The following is a 17,207-nucleotide window of genomic DNA, read 5'->3' on the forward strand; positions in this document are numbered from 1 at the left end:
ATAAAACGAAAGATTGTACGATCATAAGTCGATTCAATCCGAGTTGACTACTCGAATTTCTCTTTGCAAGAATTTTTTCTTCTTTGTTTTACTTTTGTATTGCCATATTCGCCCATCTTTTTTCTTATTCGTTTCGTAACATTGAATCGAATCCAATCCACTCGACTCGTTTCGTATTTTCCTTCCAATAATTGCGATCTTAATAATTTCGAATCTTCTTCTTCTTCTTCTTCTTTCTAATAAATTCTTAAAATTCGATCCGTGTCGAAAAGTGTCGCGTCGAAAGTTGGTGGAAATTTCGAGCGTGCGACGGGAAGTGGTCGCGTATACTTTGACACTTATCGATCTAAAAATACACTTATCTGCAATGTAAGCCTCCCTTCCCCCCCTCTTTAAGGGAAAAAAATGGCTATGGCCGTATACGATGGCCCCCGATGATCGATAATAGAAAAGTTCGTAGGGAAAGAAAAATTACGAAAGATTACAAAAAAGTTACGTGAAGTGCAACGCAAATTTTATAACGAACGATCGTTTTTATAAAAAGTTTTCGAAAGAAGGAGAGAACTCGACGAACTCGTCTTGGATTTGTTCTATCTCCTTCACCCTCCCACCCTCCTCCCCCTCCGTCTCGATTAACTCGATAAATATGGAAAGTTGCACAATGCTCGAGCGAACGAATGAGGAAAATGGAGTTCGTTAAATTTCATCGAAATCGATTAACAAAATCGGTCCATCGCTCGTTCGAGAAGCAAACTGGAAACTGTTTAACATTTCGTGAATGGAGAATTGTTTCGACTTGTCGTCGATCCATTCGCGCGCTTAATTCGGACACTCGGTGCTTCCAAGCTTTCGAGCCGGTGTACAGCAATGAATCATTTCATCTGCACTCCAGCAACATAAATAAATTCGTTTAATTTGAATCGACAAGACAAGTTGATCTTTTAAGTAGAGAGAGGCAATGAGCTTTTCCGTTTATCGTTTTATCGACGGATAATTTAACGCGTCAAACGATAAGAAAAGTTAGAAAAATTTAGAAAATTATATATATATAATTTTATTATTAAATAATAATAAATAATTAATAAATAATAATAATAATAAAATAATAAATAATGTTAAATATATATATAGGATAGAAAGGAATAAAGGAAAATAATATATATTATATGTATATACATCTCTTTCAACAAGGACCACCTCCCTATTCTTCTTCGTTAAGGAGTTAATAAGGTTTACGTCTCTCCCTTACGTCCCTCTGATGTATGATACGGATAAAAAGTAATCGTTTCGTTCGTGATTAAATCAACCGAGGACGAATTTCATTTCGTTCCGTTCTTTTTTATCGACCGATTAAATTTTTCAGTTGAACAACCACGCCCCCCTCCCCCCATGCGCGAGTTTGATTCAACGTTTTAATTTAAGGGAGGATATCATGGAACCACTTCTTCGAATCTTTCGAACGCGACACGAAAGAGCGAGTTAAGACACTTGCCCGATATTTCGAGCGTTAAAGTCTCTGAAAGGATGTCGCATCGAGGGATTGGCCTCTCGAATAATTCTTTCGACGAATGTCCAGAGAGATTTTTCCGTTTCGTGTTTCGATCGTGAACGTATCGATTTAATTTGTCTCGATGCGGGAAAAAAGGGCGAATGAATTAATGGGGATCGAGATAATAATAAGGGAGAGAAAGGAGAAGTTCATCTTTTGGTCATCGGCGGAATTGATGACGCGATAACTTTTATGTCTCTATGGTTATAATAAAAACCGCGCCATAGATATGAGTTTAATCATCGTTAAATCGATACACTTTGGCGACACGGTGATTATTTGCGGAACGAGAAAAAGATGGTTTTGTGTCAAGATTATTAAATGAAACACTCTCTCTTACCAAATATATAGGCCGAGCAATTGTTTGCCAATTGGCACGGGTGTACAAGGTGACTGATAAATTTTCGAAAGATTTCAAATGCCTTGAAACGTTAATGGATTATTCGGAATACCTTCGAACAATAAATTTCCTCACCCACGCACCTCTCTCTTTTCACCCGCGTATTTACGTGAAGAAGCATTTGCTTCCGCCCTGTAACTCTGTACATTTCGTGTCCCCTTCTTCTTGCGTGGAAAAATGTTCAAACTTTTTCCTTTCTGCTTCTCTTTGTCCAAAGATTGGACTACAATTGGAGGAAAAAAGTGTGGATCGATGCGCATGCGTGCTACGTCGGTAATCAAGTTTCAAGTAAATCGAGAGCAACAGGCGTGTCTCGAGAATTGCAGTTCTCAGTTGGAAGAGATCGTCGTTCGATCAACGTTCGATCGATTCGTTGAAAATCGTTTGTTGAAAGAATCGTAAATCGAATAAATTTTTCAAGAAAGTAACATGGACGTTACTTTTACGAGGCCTTTACAAGGAAAACAAAGTTGCATCGAGTGTACGAAATGCTGTTTTCGTTTTTCTAACGCGAGCAAATTGGACAGGCGAATTTCCACTCGGATCCAGTACGTATTTTTCTTATTCTTATTCTGCTTCGACGAAATATCGGGTGTTTTTGATCTAACGTAAGGTAAACGTTTTGTGAAACGAGATAGATATATCGAAAATACGTGTAATTTCGTAAAGTGACTTTATCCTTCTTTGTTTTTTCTCTTTTTATCTTGCAACGAGAACCAATACGATACTTTCGCTCGAATGAATGCACGCTCTTCCATTATATCTATTTAGAACGGATGGCAAATTCATTCCGATCGCGTATGCACGCATATATGGTCGCGTTTACGCAAAATCATGCCAACTCTCTCCTACTCGAAATGAATCGATTAATTTGCACGCGTCTTTGTCATATCGGCGGCATCGAACGGCATTGCCTTCCGATATTGCTCGCCTACTAAAATTAAATTACCTAATAAAATAAAAAGAAATTGATTTCGAATTATCGCGCGGATACTCCTCTACGAGATTGAGACGACCATCCTCGGTGATCGAATAATTATTATCCCTCTTCGTTTTATATTTCACCGTTCCGTTTTGTTTGTAAGTAAACAAACAATTATTTTAGAATAATGGGAGAGAGTTTAAAAGTTGTTGAAAATGTCATTGGGAAATTTGTTAGGGGAACGGAAAGGATAAAAAAATCTCTTGGGAATCGAACGGAACGAGATCGACGATGTGTAAAGTTTTTCTCGAAAAAATGATCGAATGATTATCGGCCTTCGTTTTATATTTCGTTCGTTCGTAAACGAGCTTATCGTTTAAAAATAATAATAAAAATAAAAATAAATAAAATAAAAATAGTAGAAAAGATTTTAAAAATATTATTTATTAGAAGAAGGATAAATAACTTCGAAGTATATCAACAGTATAATATTTTTTCGAAAAATTATCGAATAATTATCGGCTATTGATCGATTAAAATTTTTTAAAGTTCTATAAAAAAAATTTTAAAAATATTATTGAAAAATTTGCTAGGGGAGGGATAAAGATCTTGGAAGAATCGATCATCGACAATATCATAAGATTTTTTTGGAAATAATTGAGAGAGGAACGTGGAAGAAGAAACGATCGCGTTCTGGATTCCGGCGGATGTGTTCGACGTGTCGTCGATCCGGAATTCAATTATCGATAAACGGCAAAGTTTCAACGTTCCCGTATTTGTGATGATTAAATTAGCGATAAGGGATGCTGGGAATGATAACATAATCGAGAGATACGTTTACAATGCTCTCCTGGTTAAGGACAAAGGTTTTCTGCGTTCGATAGGTTAGGTGCAAGTTTTAAAAGCGGCGTCGCGTTTAGAAGCATCGATTTTAATTAAACTTTCCAACCGGCGATCGAATTGAGCAACCCGTTTTCCGATATCCTAAAAAACGTTGTTGGAAAACCAACGTTCGGTCTTTTGTAACCGATGGTTATTAACCGATCCCTTTGTCCTTTAATATCCTCTCCTTCCCTCTCAGGGATCTTTGTATACCGTTTTATAGTAGAATCTCTATATTTCTTTGATAATCTTTAATGATCGAACACCCTAAGCTTTCCTGTAGGTAATCCGGAGACAATTTGTACCGATCGAGTAAAAAGTGCAAAATGAATTTTTTTATCCGTAAGAAAAATATTTTTCTTCGCCAATCTTTCCACAAAATTGTCCGAGTTAAATAAAGGGTTTTGTTGCGCGATACAAATTATTTTGCTGCTTTGTTTTCTCTTTTAAGACTATAAAAAAAAAAAAAAAAAAGAAAAAAAGAAAGAAAGAAAACGTTAAAATATTTAAAGCTACATCGATATAAGCGAAACTCGATTGAAATGCAATCATTTCATTTCTAACCGTGTTCAGCAATGAAATTTCCGAACATCGATACGTTCCAATTAAAAGGAATTACATATTTAAGAGACAGGAAAATTTCAGCAAAGTTGGTTTCATTGACGAAAGCGTGAATATCTTGGAGATTTTATTTTAAATTCAGATTTGATTAAATCTGAATTACTCCTCTTAATACGATATATGGGATTAGAATTTTTCATTTTTCTCTCAGATTGTAAATTTTTATCCAATTTTCATTAATATGGATTTTTTTTCAAAGGGGAAAAAGAAATGTCAAATCCTCGTATATTTCTTGTTTCCTAATACCTGTCGACGGTGATGTTTCTTTTTTTTTTTAATTACTTTCAAGTGTCCGTAGGCTTCGTTGTCAATTGACGAAGATTTTTAATTACTCTCTACTTGCGAGATTGCCATTGGCGACGTTTTCGTTCTTGTTCATTCCCGTCGCCTGTCTCCGAACCAACTTCAAAACTTGCACTAAAATATCCCCTGCGATTCGTTCTCGAGCCACCACTTTCTTTTTCTTTTAAGAAAACAGCGATAAAATTGTCCGTCTTTCAATGACGATGTTACTATCGTCGCCAACTCGTTTACGAACAATTGAAAACAAGGTTAGAGTATTTCTATTTCTTCGAGACGAGAGAGAGAGAGAGAGAGAACAATTGGCTAAAAATAATCCGATACGTGTAATCTCTTGTGCGCTTTCTACTTAGGCTACCTGCTTAGATTTTTATGAAACGGCCCGAGAAAAATATAAATCGGTTGAGGACCCTTTGGGAAATCGTTCGAGATTGTTTAGGAAAAGATAGGAAAAAGAATGCCCTGTTAGCATGTTTACTTCGGTTGATGTGGGCCCGAGTCGGTTTACTTTTTTTATTTGTCGAGGAAAATTAAACTGGTCGCCGATTTATTTCGTTGCAAGAAATTGAACATCTTTCGGCCAAACTAAAAAACATTTGTTTGATCGTATTTATAAAAAAAAATTTAATTGTCAACTTTAACAATGCCGTTCGAAAAAAAAATTGATAACACGATTGATAAGATAAGCAAATTAATTTAAAAGGTGTAAGACAATTTGATGAAAGCAATAATCAAGTTAGATTAACGAAGATCGAATTGTCAACTTTCGAAGAGTTTCAAGCAATAATGAAATAATCGAGTGGAAATGGCTCGTTGGATTCGTTTAAATGTATACTCGCCTTGTTATTTTCTTATTAAACTTGAGAAAACTATGAGACACAATGTAATTAATTTGCTCTCGTTATGAAAAAAAAAATGTAAAATCGGATTAATTTTATAAACGGGGATAAAGAAAAATTCATTTCTGCTGATTTAAACAAAATTGTTTTAAATGGATTACAATCCTTTTTTTTTCCAGCTAATTCGATCAAAGCAAATTCGTGAGCTTAAGAAGCGTCGGTCGGAATGGAATATACAAAGAAAAGGTTTGTCAAGTTCGTTTTCCGTCGGAAAAAAATGATTTATTATTACTCGACGTCACAGATGGTTAAATGAAAATAACACAGGAGGATATGATATTTCTTCAAAATTCAAAGAAAGGGAATAATAATAACGATTAAAAGACGAGAATTTTCTAGATTTCCATTGTTAGACTTGATTCCAGAGAAACGTGGGAAAAACGCGAAAGAAAATCGAGAGAATATTCAATGTTAAAACTCGGCGGCAATTATTCTCCGGTTTAATTAATTTTAATTGGCTTAAATATTAAATATCGGAGATAAGGGGTGCGATAACTCGATGGAAAGGAGCAAGATAACAACAGAATTACCTTGCGGTTATATATTACGGTCTACGCCGCTTGATACTACCATTCAATTAATTATCGCGCGTAAATCCTTTGCACGTGTAATTACCATACCGTGAGTCATACTTTTGTTCATCTCTGATCGAAGAAAAATTTCTTTTTCAGGTGGTGGTGCCAAAGAGGGCAGCCCTTTTGTTCGATCGATTAATGGTCGCGTTGCAAAAGGTTGTGGACAATCAAAACAAAGGAGAGCTGGATGGCAGTAGACCGTTTGTAAGATCGCCCCATCTATCGATTGAGAATTCGCAAATTATTCCTTCTACGGACGAGCAAACGATGAAGGTTAGTTTACCCATTTACTTGGTGCAAAGTTATATACACGAAATTTGACCAATTTCTTTTTTTCTGTACAGATGGATCTTCAGCGACGAGGTCAAGCGAAAGGGCGTGTTTATTGGCGTTGTTATTTCAATGCTGTGACGTGCTTCAAGAGAAAGTGATAATAAGCCAACGTAACCAGCCTTCGAAACCCGACTATTCGCATGCTTTCCCCGGTTGAAAGAGAAACAAATAAATCACAAATTCAGAACAAAACTAGATCTTAAATCCAACGATGAATCTATCATTTATTTTGAATCGAATTATTTTCTCGCTTTCGAATCACTTCTCATCTATCTTCTTGATGACTATTTAAGTTCTTGCGTATCACTATTAATATGGTGCGGTTGTATTAAACAGTGTTAACTAATATATCTGTCTGGTTTATAAAACGATCGTTATACAAAATTAAATATTAAGACGAATCGAATTAGTCGAAACGTTATCTATTCGATTGGTTTAAAATTCAAGTTTTCCCTTATTCGTGTACAATTTATGCCCTATGACAATTCTATCGTTTTATGACAAAACAAGAATTACTTTTGTACAGAAGGTAAGTTAATCTACGTTTGTAACGATGCGATATTTTTATTCAAATAATTTATTGAAAAATATACGTTACAAGGCTAAATTGTACGTGTACCACTATTAAGTGGAATCGCGTGCTTTCGTGGCTATGGATAACCTTTCTAAGCATAGTATTAATTCACAATGTTTGGTATATGGAAACATGTCTACGGCAACAGCTTTCACAGGAACCATTGGTTCTCCGACGTATTGTTTCGAGATAGGCCTAGCTAAATCTACTAAATTTCTCATAGCTGCCCGAGGATCGCAAGATATATATATTAATCTTGATAATTTTTTTGCTTTGCGCATAGTTAGTAGCGCTCTTTGATCTGGAATAAATAATTGTGTTTTTAAAACAAAATCAGCTAACTTAAGAAAAATTATATTAATCTTACGAAGTCCAGCTCGTGGAGGATCCACAATAGCGATAATGTCGGGTTTAGTCGTCCTTCGAATAACGGGAGATAAAATATCTTCTGCTTTGCCTACGAAGAATTCGCAATTCGATACCTTGTTCGCGATAACATTTTCCTTTGCGTCTTTGATGGCATCCTCTATCATTTCTAATCCAAATACTTCACCACAATACTGAAATTGTACTTGCATTTATTTCTTCTCTTGAAAATTTTATCAGTATTTAATGAATATTTGATACCTTTGAAAATGCAAGACCAATGGTCCCAGTGCCGCAACAAATGTCGAGTAACGCAGTGTCCATGTTTGGTTTTGCCAAATCAATCGCTGCTTTGTACAATACTTGAGCACCCAATGTATTTACTTGAAAGAATGCTTGAGGAGATATTCGAAATTTCATATCTAATAATTTTTCTTCTATGTATTTTGTTCCGCTAATATGATGAAAATTTTCTTCATCTTTTCCGTCGATACTTCTAAAAAAAGATAAAAAGCGATTTAACCCCAAATTGTCGTAATTGCGTAACACTCAATCTATAATCTTACTTTATTTTCATTATTTGAAGATATAACGATGTTACTCGTGCTTGTACACCTTTTCCAATTTCAAAAAAAGTTTTGAGTTGTAGTTTCAATTCATCTAATTTTTGAGAGGTCAAATCTTGAGGATGTATCCCCACTATTACCATAAGATGATCAGAAAGAGTAGTTCTAACTGTAACTTGTCTCCAGTATCCACTATAATCAACTGGATCAAAAGGTGTTAATTCAGTGCTTTTCATGAATTCTTCAAGTACCTAAAATACTCCTAATACAAACAACAAATCTGAGATAGTAAAAAGGAAAGGATCATTCTCAAGAACTTACTTTAACTACAACTTTCATTTTACTAGGAATATGACAAAGATTGTCGATAGGTCCCACTGCTGTGGAACCAGATGCATAAGTAGATAATCTAAATCCTATTACAATTTTGTCTTCTTTGTCACTTTTACCTAAATCAAATCAATATTTATTTGATAATAATTCATCAATATGTTTAATTTATCATAATTTATCTGTAAGATAAGTAAAATTTGAATGAAATTACCAACTGTAAATTCACATTTATTTCTATATTCCTTAATTGTATCTATACTTAAAATAGGAAGCAATTCACAAGGTAAGCCTTGATATTTATTTTTTTGACTATTCAACCAATCCAAAAGATCACCTTTACTTTCTTTCAACATTTGTTTACATATAATTGTCAAAATTGAACTCATTTCCTTTTGTTTTAGTTCCAACTAAAAGCATATTATCAAACTCTTACATACATTTCAATCCTATATTATTAATAATAATTATTATTAATAATAAAGTCTTACTTGACTTGGATAAGGCATGTTCCAAAGAGGAATGGTAGTTAATTTAACTTTATCTTCTATGGATACGCTTTGATCATCCTCTTCTACCTTCAAACGTTTCTTTGCATTTTCCTCTTCTAATTTTCTTTTTATAAATGGATCTGGTGCAGGTTTCGCGATCTATTTTTAATAGATGCAATCATTTTACATGAATGATTTAGTAAAAATTATTATATTTTTTGTATTCTATTCAATGAATTTCGAGTATATTGATATGTAATAAATGTTCGAATATTAATTATGAAGAAGAAAATGCGAAATAACATAAATTGATATACCTGAGCACTAAGCTTGTAATTTTTCCATAAAATTCCATTTAATGTTTCTATTGCTTTCTGACGACTTTCTTCGTTTCTAAAAGATACATAAAGCCATCCACTGCTTCGTTTTGGTGGCTTTATTTTGCACGATTGCAAGTCTAGCTTTTCATTTAAGAGTTTTTTAAATTCGCCAATTCCATAATATTTTGGTAATCCGTGTACTTCGATTTTATATTTTTCTGACGTAAAATCAGCTCTTTCAAGATAAGCGTAAGGATTCTTTTCTATTTCTGTAGATTCGTTAGAGGCCATTCTTTTTAGATTTTTTAAAATATTCAATCTAACCACTTATTTTCTTTACTTCAACATTCATATGCTCTTATATTAGGTTATATTAGGTTAAGTTAGATTAAAGTAGTTTGATCGCTATCAATGTAAACAATGTGTATTTGTATAAAGATTTGAAAGAAATTTATGTAAGATAAAATATCATAAATTTAAATAAATAAATATTTCAAATTAAAGTTATAAAGAAATGAATAGAAAATTGATTATATTTTCGTGTTATATTTTATAATGTAAAAGTAATTTTCAAATTGTCAATATATTGTCAATTTTACTTATAAAAATTTTATTATTACTTAAATCATATTTTTTTAAAGTTGTAAAATTTAAATTATAAAACTTATTTAATGATATTTTTTTCTTTTTTTCTCTTTTGCCTTATTCAATCAGAATGAGTCAAGAAGCTAAAAGTTGTTATTTGAAAACCAATGACAAATCACTACTGACAGTGTATTTGCCACATAATAAACCAATTTTCGTCGGTCGTTCTCCAGAGACAAATATTACAGATACACAATGTTCTAGATTACAAGGTTAAGATTTTTATAAATTTATTATATTACATAATTTATATAAAGTTGATAATTATTATAATTATTATTTAATTTATAATATTCATTGGGTATTATATTCTTTATAGTACAAGTGTGTGCAGATTATCAAAAATATAATGTTTATATTCAACAAAATGGAAAAAGATCTTCTGGCTTTAATGGTTTTAAAATGCGTAAAGACATCAAATTTATAGGCAAACATGAGGATTATTTAGAAATATTATATGGAAAGCATATTTATCAGATTGAATTTAATCCTCCACCTCCAAAAATTTCTTTGATAGAGAAAAGAATCAGAGATTCAGAGACAGGTGATGAATATAGAGAAAATTCTTGTAAAATAGCTAAAGTTGAAAATGATGAAACAGATACTATTGCTACATGCGAAGAAATTCATGAGGAAAAAGAAGCAAAAAGAAAAGAAAAACAGATAAAAAATGCTCATGGTATTTTAAAATTCATAAACAAAATGTCTCCAGATACATTTGAAGATACAGATGATGTAATAGACACTGAACAGGATATGTGGGAATGTAAGCAAACTGGATTATTAATATATACAGCAAAGGGTGTAGAAAATCGCTCAATGGTAAATAAACAAAATATATATTTAAAATATATATTTTCAAAAGTGAATGGAATCTTGTTTTTAGATAGCAGCATATGATTTGGATGGAACTTTAATAAAAACAAAATCCGGTTTGGTATTTCCAAAAGATTATGATGATTGGCAAATCATATATGCTAATGTGCCAGCCAAATTAAAAAAGCTCTATAAAGATGGATATAAAATAGTTGTTTTCACTAATCAAGCATCTTTTACATCTGGAAAATTAAATCCTGATTCTTTCAAGAATAAACTTAAAAATATAATACAAAAAATTGGTGTTCCAATGCAGGTATACTTTTTTTATATAATCTATAATAAATAGAATGAATATAAATTATATATATATATATATATATATATATATATAATGGATCTTATGTATTTATAGATATTTATAGCTACTGGATATAATATCTATAGAAAACCAGCAATTGGAATGTGGCAAGAACTAGAAAAAGTAAGATTCATTTGATAAAATAATTATTTTTATCGTCGAAATTTATTAAATTTAAATTAAATTTTTTTACAGAAAAATAGCCCTATATCTATCGATAAAGATAAATCTTTTTATGTTGGAGATACTGCCGGACGAGCGAAAAATTGGGCTCCCGGAAGAAAAAAAGATCATTCGTCAGTCGATCGATTATTAGCTCTCAATTTGAATTTAAAATTCTATACGCCAGAAGAATATTTTCTCGATTTCGAACCAATTCCTTATGAATTACCTATATTTAATCCAAAAAATTTATCGAATAAAGAGATATGCTCAGGAAGCAATATAACTTCAAATGATCAAGAAGTAAATAATATTATTTTCGCTATTGGGGATATTTATATTATAATTATAAATAATGCTAGTATTAATTACTAAATTTATATTTTTAGATTATTTTAATGGTTGGTTGTCCAGGTTCTGGAAAATCATATTTTGTAAAAAATTATTTGGATCATTATGGATATGTTAATAGAGATACTCTTGGAAGCTGGAAAAAATGTATTACTATAATGGAAAAACATCTGGATGAAAAATATAGTGTAGTTATAGATAATACCAATCCCGATTGTGTATCGAGACAAAGATATATCGAAATAGCGAAAAAATATAACGTTCCTGTAAGATGTTTTGTTATGACGACAAGTATCGATCATGCGAAGCACAACAATAAGGTAAAAATAATTTAATTTGATGTAATGTAACAACATTTACAATACAAACTTTAAGCTAAATATTTTGTTTCAGTTTCGAGAATTAACTGATCCTAGTCACGCGAAAGTTAATGATATAATTATTAATTCTTATGTGTAAGTAAAATTAAATTATACGTAAAATTAAATTTATATAAAATCTATTGTTAGATTTATTTTTAGAAAAAATTTTCAACAACCAAGTTTAGAAGAAGGATTTAAAGAAATCGTTCATATAAACTTTGTACCAAAATTTCAGAAAGAAGAAGATCGACGACTTTACGAAATGTATTTGCTTGAAAGATAAAATTTTTTTCACATCATATGATTGCTTTTAAATATAATAAAATAGATAAACACGCGTTAGTAATAATTTTTAGAAAATTTTAAAAAAATAAAATCTGATTATCTAAATCTAATTTATTTATTTAATATATATGTATATGATTATGAAAATAAAATAAACTTTTATAAAATATCTTGTAGAAAATATCAATATCGAAGTATTAGTTTTGTTTATATATATGTGTTTATAATTATTTATAATTAATTTATAATTAATAATATTTGTCCATAAAATAATAAAAATAAATGATAAAATGATTTCAATTTCCATAAAGATATTATAGTTTTTGAATTATTATTTTTACATTCTTTGTACGAAATAAATGATAATTTACTGGATAAAGAATTTGTGAGTAGTAAGTATATTGAATATTACGTTTATGTACAAAATTTTAACCTGTTTATATCCAAAACAACATAACCTATCTGAAACGCGTGTTTCATAAAATGTGTAACATAAAATGCTCAATAATAATTATAAATAACACAAAATGTCGCGATTGATTGTAAAAAATTTACCAAAAAATGTAAGTAATAAAAAATATAACGATATAATTGTAATTATAATGTGAATAAAAAATTTTAATACATAATAAAAATTCATAGATTACAGATATAAAATTAAAGGAACTTTTTAGTCAAAAAGGTTTAATAACTGACGTACAATTAAAATATACAAAAGATGGTAAATTCAGACGATTTGCTTTTATTGGATTTAAGACAGAAGAACAAGCTATAGCTGCCAAAGAATATTTTGATAAAACATGTATCGATACCTGCAGAATATCAGTTGAGCAATGTGCAAGTTTAGGTATTATAAATATAAATTTATATTATATTATGAATATTTATTTATAATGATAATTTTAATTTAATACATATTTATTGATATTGAATTTTAAAGGAGATTCTTCCAAACCTAGATCATGGAGTAAATATGCATCTGATAGTTCAAAAAATGTAATTAATAATAAACAATCTAGTGATAAATCAGAAAATGTAAATGTGAATAAAACAACAGATAAGAAAAAGGAGAGAAACAAAAAAGATAAAAAAGAAGAAATTGTAAAACCTGAAGTCAAAGAAGCATTAGAGAAGGTATAATTATAACTTACTTTTCTATACCAGTTGTTAAATGTTATGTGTAATTTCGTGTATTGATTTATATTTAGCATAAAAATGATCCTTTATTTATGGAATTTCTTGAAAGTCATACAAATAAGACCATATGGAATAATGATACAATATTGACAACTATTGAACCTAAAGAATATAATGATAATGAAATTAATGGCATTGAAGATGATATTAAAGATATTAAACAAGAAGAAAAAGATGAAGAAGAAGAAGAAGGAGAAGAAGAAGAAGAAAGAAAAGAAAAAGAACAAAAAATTGCACATAAAGTTGTATCTGATTTAGAGGTAAATTTAAATATATGTATTTCTTTGTTATTTATTAATTTGTTTTGTATATATATAATTATTTTTTATATAGTAATAATATTTATTTTTTTAAATAGTATATGGAAACTTTAAAAAATAAAGAAAAGAATATAGAAAAGAAAGTTTCAAATGATAATCCATCTAAACATGGGCCACTAAAATTATTTACTGTAAAACTTCGAGGATTAGCGTATAATCATAAGAAAAAAGATATCAAACAATTTTTTAGTCCATTAAAAGCAAAATCGATACGAATATCGCCAAAAATTAAGGGTATTGCTTATGTTGGTTTCAAAACTCCACAACATTTGAGAAAAGCGTTATTGAAAAACAAAAGTTTTTTAGGTATCTTATAGTTTACTCTTATTAAGAGTTTTTTTTATTTTTTTTTATAAATTTTGGTCTATATTTTAATATATATATTTTTAGATGGAAGACAAATATTTGTAATAAAATATGAAGTGAAGGAACAAAAATTTGAAGAACAAAATGAAAATAACGATAACATTAAATGGAAAAAGCAAGCAGAAGCATTGAAAAGTGAAGAAAGCATAGCAGAATCTGGAAGAATGTTTATTCGAAATCTATCTTATACTACAACCGAAGATGATATTCGAAAATTATTTGAAAAATATGGTAAATAATTTTTTTTCTTATCCAATATGATACGTATGATATTAATATATAATTTTTTTTTTATTTAGGTCCTTTAACTGAAGTTAATTTACCCATCGATCGAATAACCAGAAAATTAAAAGGATTTGGTACAATAACATTCTTAATGACCGAACATGCGGTAAAAGCTTACAGCGAATTAGACGGATCGATTTTAGACGGAAGGATGTTACATCTTCTTCCAGCCAAAATGAAAATTGATTCACTAGAAGAACTCGACGAAAGTAAAAATATATCGTACATGAATTTATAATTTTTTATAATAATTCTAATATTGATATTATATAATTTTATAATTTTTATATTATTTACTTATAGAAGAATTAACTTATAAACAGAAGAAAGAATTGAAAGCTAAAACAGCTGCAGGATCATCACATAACTGGAACACTCTTTTTCTTGGTCAAAATGCTATAGCTGATGCTATAGCTACCACTTATAATACAACAAAGGAAAACGTACTCGAAGATGGATCAAAAGGCTTGAGTGCTGCAGTTAAATTAGCATTAGGAGAAACACAATTGGTTCAGGATACCAAAAACTTTTTGGAGGAAAATGGAGTTTGTTTGGATGCATTTAATCAAGTAAATATTATGTGAAATATAAATATTAATGATTATATAAATGAAATGATTTAATTAATGCATTTTTTCCAGCCATCAAATGAACGATCAAAAACAATAATATTGGTGAAGAATTTACCTGCTGCAACACCAGCACAAGAGATTCGACAATTATTTGCACGACATGGCGAATTGGGTAGAGTTGTGATGCCACCTTCAGGAATTACTGGTATAAATTTTAATAATATTATTATCATTATATGTGTCTTTTAATAATATTACATCGCATTAACTTATTGCATTTAGCTTTGGTGGAATTTTTGGAACCCTCTGAAGCGCGAAAAGCATTCACAAAATTAGCCTATACTAAATATAAACATCTACCATTATATCTGGAATGGGCTCCTGACAATAGTTTTACTACTCCTCCTGCGGTAAAAAACAAAACTATTAACGAAACAAACGAAAAAACAAAAGTTGGAGAACAAGAAAAAAAATTATCAGAAAATGTAAATGTAAATAAGGTTAATAAAGAAGAAAGCGAAGATGAAGACGAACCTGAACCAGACACCACTCTTTTCGTGAAAAATATTAATTTCTCCACTACGGATGAACAATTAAAAACGGTAAATAATTTATCAAACATTGCTTGCTATTATTTAATATGTAACATTTTTTTTTTTTTTTATAGTATTTCGACAAATGTGGTCCTCTTCATTATGCCTCGATAGCAACGAAGAAAGATCCAAAAAATCCTGGTGCCAAGTTGTCAATGGGTTATGGATTTGTAAGATATAAAAGAAAAGCAGACGCTGATCGTGCACTAAAAGTTTTACAAATGACAGTGTTGGATGGAAAAACTTTAGAACTCAAACGTTCTGAGCGAACATTAACGTATGCTTTCGTTTCAATTTCAGTTTCCTTGACGTTTACAATTTTCAGTAAACATTTCTATTCATCTGAATGTGCAGAACTGACGTAAAAAGTGCAAAAAAGACATCTACGGTAAAACCTCAAACGGGTACAAAAATTTTGATAAGAAACGTGCCGTTCCAAGCAACAGCTGAGGAAATAACCGAATTATTCAAGTACGTATTTCAAATATTTATTATTATATTATTTTATATAATATTTTAAATTAAATTAAATTATAATATTTTATTACAATATTTTAAAAAGGAAAAGTAAATTTTTTTCAAATTCACAAATTTCTCTGCTTTTTTTCTTTTTCTCACTGAAATACCAGAGCGTTCGGAGAGTTGAAAGCAGTACGGTTACCTAAAAAATTAGTTGGTGTCGAAAAACACAGGGGATTCGCCTTTGTAGAATATTACACAAAAAGCGAAGCAAAGGTATACGAAAAATTAAAATAAATTCTTTAAATAATCTCGAATAGATCAATATATATATATATAATCTTTTTCTACTATATTCATAGAAAGCATTTAAAGCTTTGTGTCAAAGTACTCATTTGTACGGTCGAAGATTGGTCTTGGAATGGGCTCAGAGCGAAGAGGGTGTGGAAGATATTAGAAAACGGACAGCCAAACACTTTTATCAAGGTATGTTATTTATTATAATCCCTCTTTTGTAATTAATTATCTATTAATAAACCGAATTAATATTTTGTTGATAGATCAATCGGTAAAGAAGAGTAAAAAGGCCACGTTTAATCTAGAGGATATAGCTTTGGAAGATGGAAATAAATTATAAAATTTTATACATAGTACGATCACGGAAACGATACAATTAAATTCATAGCTCACACGTGACTTGGAAAGTGTATTTTCTTTCAATATAACTGGCAGCAAATCAAATCGATCGAAAGTTAAAAAGTTCTTTTCGACTCGTGATGGAGTGCACGCCTATTGATGTTCGCCTCACGTCGAAACTTTTTCCCGTCTTACTTTTCTCGAAAATGGTTTAAATTTCTACCAGTAGTATGTCAGACACGTGCTAATTCTATGTATTTGGGTTTAACGCTATTCAATATCGAATAATTCAACAATAAATATCGTGGCATAATTAACATTATAATATCTTCGATCCACGTTTCAAGCCGATTTAATTATACAGTTTTCAAAGTCGCACGCGCTTGATTTTAAAAAATTAGATAAAATTTTGACACTCGTTTTAAATTTTAATTCTTTTTAAAAGTAACAAAAATTTACTCTTTCGAACCAGTAAAAACATTTATATATACATATATACAATAAAAAGCGAAATAGATTTTATCCAATTTAACAAAATTGAAAAAAAAAAAAAACGATAAAGTGTGCCTTCAAAAAATTTACATAAATTCTTAAATTTAAAAATCAACAGGAGAAGTTTTTAATGAAATCGGTATTATTAAAAAAAAAAAAAAAAAAGCGAACTCGAAG

At 30.3% G+C, this 17,207-nt stretch overlaps 4 protein-coding genes across 9 annotated transcripts in view; 3 read left to right on the forward strand and 1 right to left on the reverse strand.

The window, feature by feature from the left end:
• LOC102679964 overlaps window positions 1-6,899 on the forward strand; it is a 7,697-nt gene extending 798 nt beyond the window's left edge. The window contains exons 1-3 of one of the 2 annotated variants that reach the window (XM_006621455.2): window positions 5,955-6,159; window positions 6,245-6,421; window positions 6,493-6,899. In XM_006621455.2, the coding sequence (XP_006621518.1) occupies window positions 6,073-6,159; window positions 6,245-6,421; window positions 6,493-6,579 (351 nt within the window). In that variant the 5' untranslated portion in view covers window positions 5,955-6,072 and the 3' untranslated portion in view covers window positions 6,580-6,899. Of the gene's footprint in view, window positions 1-5,954; window positions 6,160-6,244; window positions 6,422-6,492 lie in introns of those variants that run through there. The other variant, XM_006621454.2, reaches the window with a different exon arrangement.
• On the forward strand, window positions 6,652-12,264 carry LOC102680186 (uncharacterized protein F21D5.5). 3 transcript variants are annotated; one of them, XM_006621456.1, is made up of 9 exons: window positions 6,979-7,010; window positions 9,843-9,985; window positions 10,093-10,595; window positions 10,660-10,905; window positions 11,005-11,073; window positions 11,146-11,415; window positions 11,502-11,783; window positions 11,857-11,918; window positions 11,985-12,264. In XM_006621456.1, exons 1-9 carry the CDS (start codon window positions 6,979-6,981, stop codon window positions 12,106-12,108), a joined length of 1,731 nt encoding a protein of 576 aa, XP_006621519.1. In that variant the 3' UTR covers window positions 12,109-12,264. The 3 variants fall into 3 exon arrangements, with proteins under 3 accessions (XP_006621523.1, XP_006621519.1, XP_006621522.1); XM_006621460.2 differs by lacking the exon at window positions 9,843-9,985 and having other exon boundaries at window positions 6,652-7,010; XM_006621459.2 differs by lacking the exons at window positions 6,979-7,010; window positions 9,843-9,985 and adding an exon at window positions 9,243-9,377.
• Window positions 7,043-9,552, reverse strand: LOC102680672 (tRNA (uracil-5-)-methyltransferase homolog A-like). Of its 2 annotated transcripts, XM_006621462.2 has the most exons (8): window positions 9,126-9,552; window positions 8,809-8,967; window positions 8,532-8,727; window positions 8,309-8,436; window positions 7,988-8,238; window positions 7,683-7,917; window positions 7,423-7,615; window positions 7,043-7,356 (listed from the first exon to the last, which is right to left on the reverse strand). In XM_006621462.2, the coding sequence occupies exons 1-8, from the start codon at window positions 9,417-9,419 to the stop codon at window positions 7,106-7,108; spliced, it is 1,707 nt and encodes a 568-aa protein (XP_006621525.1). In that variant the 5' UTR covers window positions 9,420-9,552; the 3' UTR covers window positions 7,043-7,105. The 2 variants fall into 2 exon arrangements, with proteins under 2 accessions (XP_006621525.1, XP_006621524.1); XM_006621461.2 differs by having other exon boundaries at window positions 7,043-7,615.
• Window positions 12,265-12,520: 256 nt separating the features above from the next.
• On the forward strand, window positions 12,521-16,598 carry LOC102680914 (probable RNA-binding protein 19). 2 transcript variants are annotated; one of them, XM_006621463.2, is made up of 15 exons: window positions 12,521-12,673; window positions 12,753-12,957; window positions 13,051-13,244; window positions 13,319-13,567; window positions 13,666-13,933; window positions 14,018-14,224; window positions 14,293-14,487; window positions 14,582-14,847; window positions 14,920-15,055; window positions 15,133-15,452; window positions 15,518-15,720; window positions 15,798-15,914; window positions 16,073-16,178; window positions 16,265-16,388; window positions 16,463-16,598. In XM_006621463.2, the coding sequence occupies exons 1-15, from the start codon at window positions 12,638-12,640 to the stop codon at window positions 16,537-16,539; spliced, it is 2,703 nt and encodes a 900-aa protein (XP_006621526.1). In that variant the 5' UTR covers window positions 12,521-12,637; the 3' UTR covers window positions 16,540-16,598. The 2 variants fall into 2 exon arrangements, with proteins under 2 accessions (XP_006621526.1, XP_006621527.1); XM_006621464.2 differs by lacking the exon at window positions 12,521-12,673 and having other exon boundaries at window positions 12,799-12,957; window positions 13,070-13,244.
• The last annotated feature ends 609 nt before the right edge of the window (window positions 16,599-17,207 follow it).

This window comes from Apis dorsata, unplaced genomic scaffold, assembly GCF_000469605.1.
Source record: "Apis dorsata unplaced genomic scaffold, Apis dorsata 1.3 scaffold_631, whole genome shotgun sequence".
NCBI lineage: Eukaryota > Metazoa > Arthropoda > Insecta > Hymenoptera > Apidae > Apis > Apis dorsata.

Coding starts and splice junctions, on each gene's coding strand:
- LOC102680186 (XM_006621456.1), top strand. CDS start 6,979: ATGACAAAACAAGAATTACTTTTGTACAGAAG. Junction 11,416..11,501: donor TAACTTCAAATGATCAAGAA/GTAAATAATATT, acceptor TTATATTTTTAG/ATTATTTTAATGGTTGGTTG. Junction 11,919..11,984: donor ATAATTATTAATTCTTATGT/GTAAGTAAAATT, acceptor ATTTATTTTTAG/AAAAAATTTTCAACAACCAA.
- LOC102680672 (XM_006621461.2), bottom strand. CDS start 9,419: ATGGCCTCTAACGAATCTACAGAAATAGAAAAGAATCCTTACGCTTAT. Junction 8,968..9,125: donor ATTACAAGCTTAGTGCTCAG/GTATATCAATTT, acceptor TATTAAAAATAG/ATCGCGAAACCTGCACCAGA. Junction 7,918..7,987: donor CTTCAAATAATGAAAATAAA/GTAAGATTATAG, acceptor ATCTTTTTTTAG/AAGTATCGACGGAAAAGATG.
- LOC102680914 (XM_006621463.2), top strand. CDS start 12,638: ATGTCGCGATTGATTGTAAAAAATTTACCAAAAAAT. Junction 14,488..14,581: donor ACTAGAAGAACTCGACGAAA/GTAAAAATATAT, acceptor ATTTACTTATAG/AAGAATTAACTTATAAACAG. Junction 16,179..16,264: donor ACACAAAAAGCGAAGCAAAG/GTATACGAAAAA, acceptor CTATATTCATAG/AAAGCATTTAAAGCTTTGTG.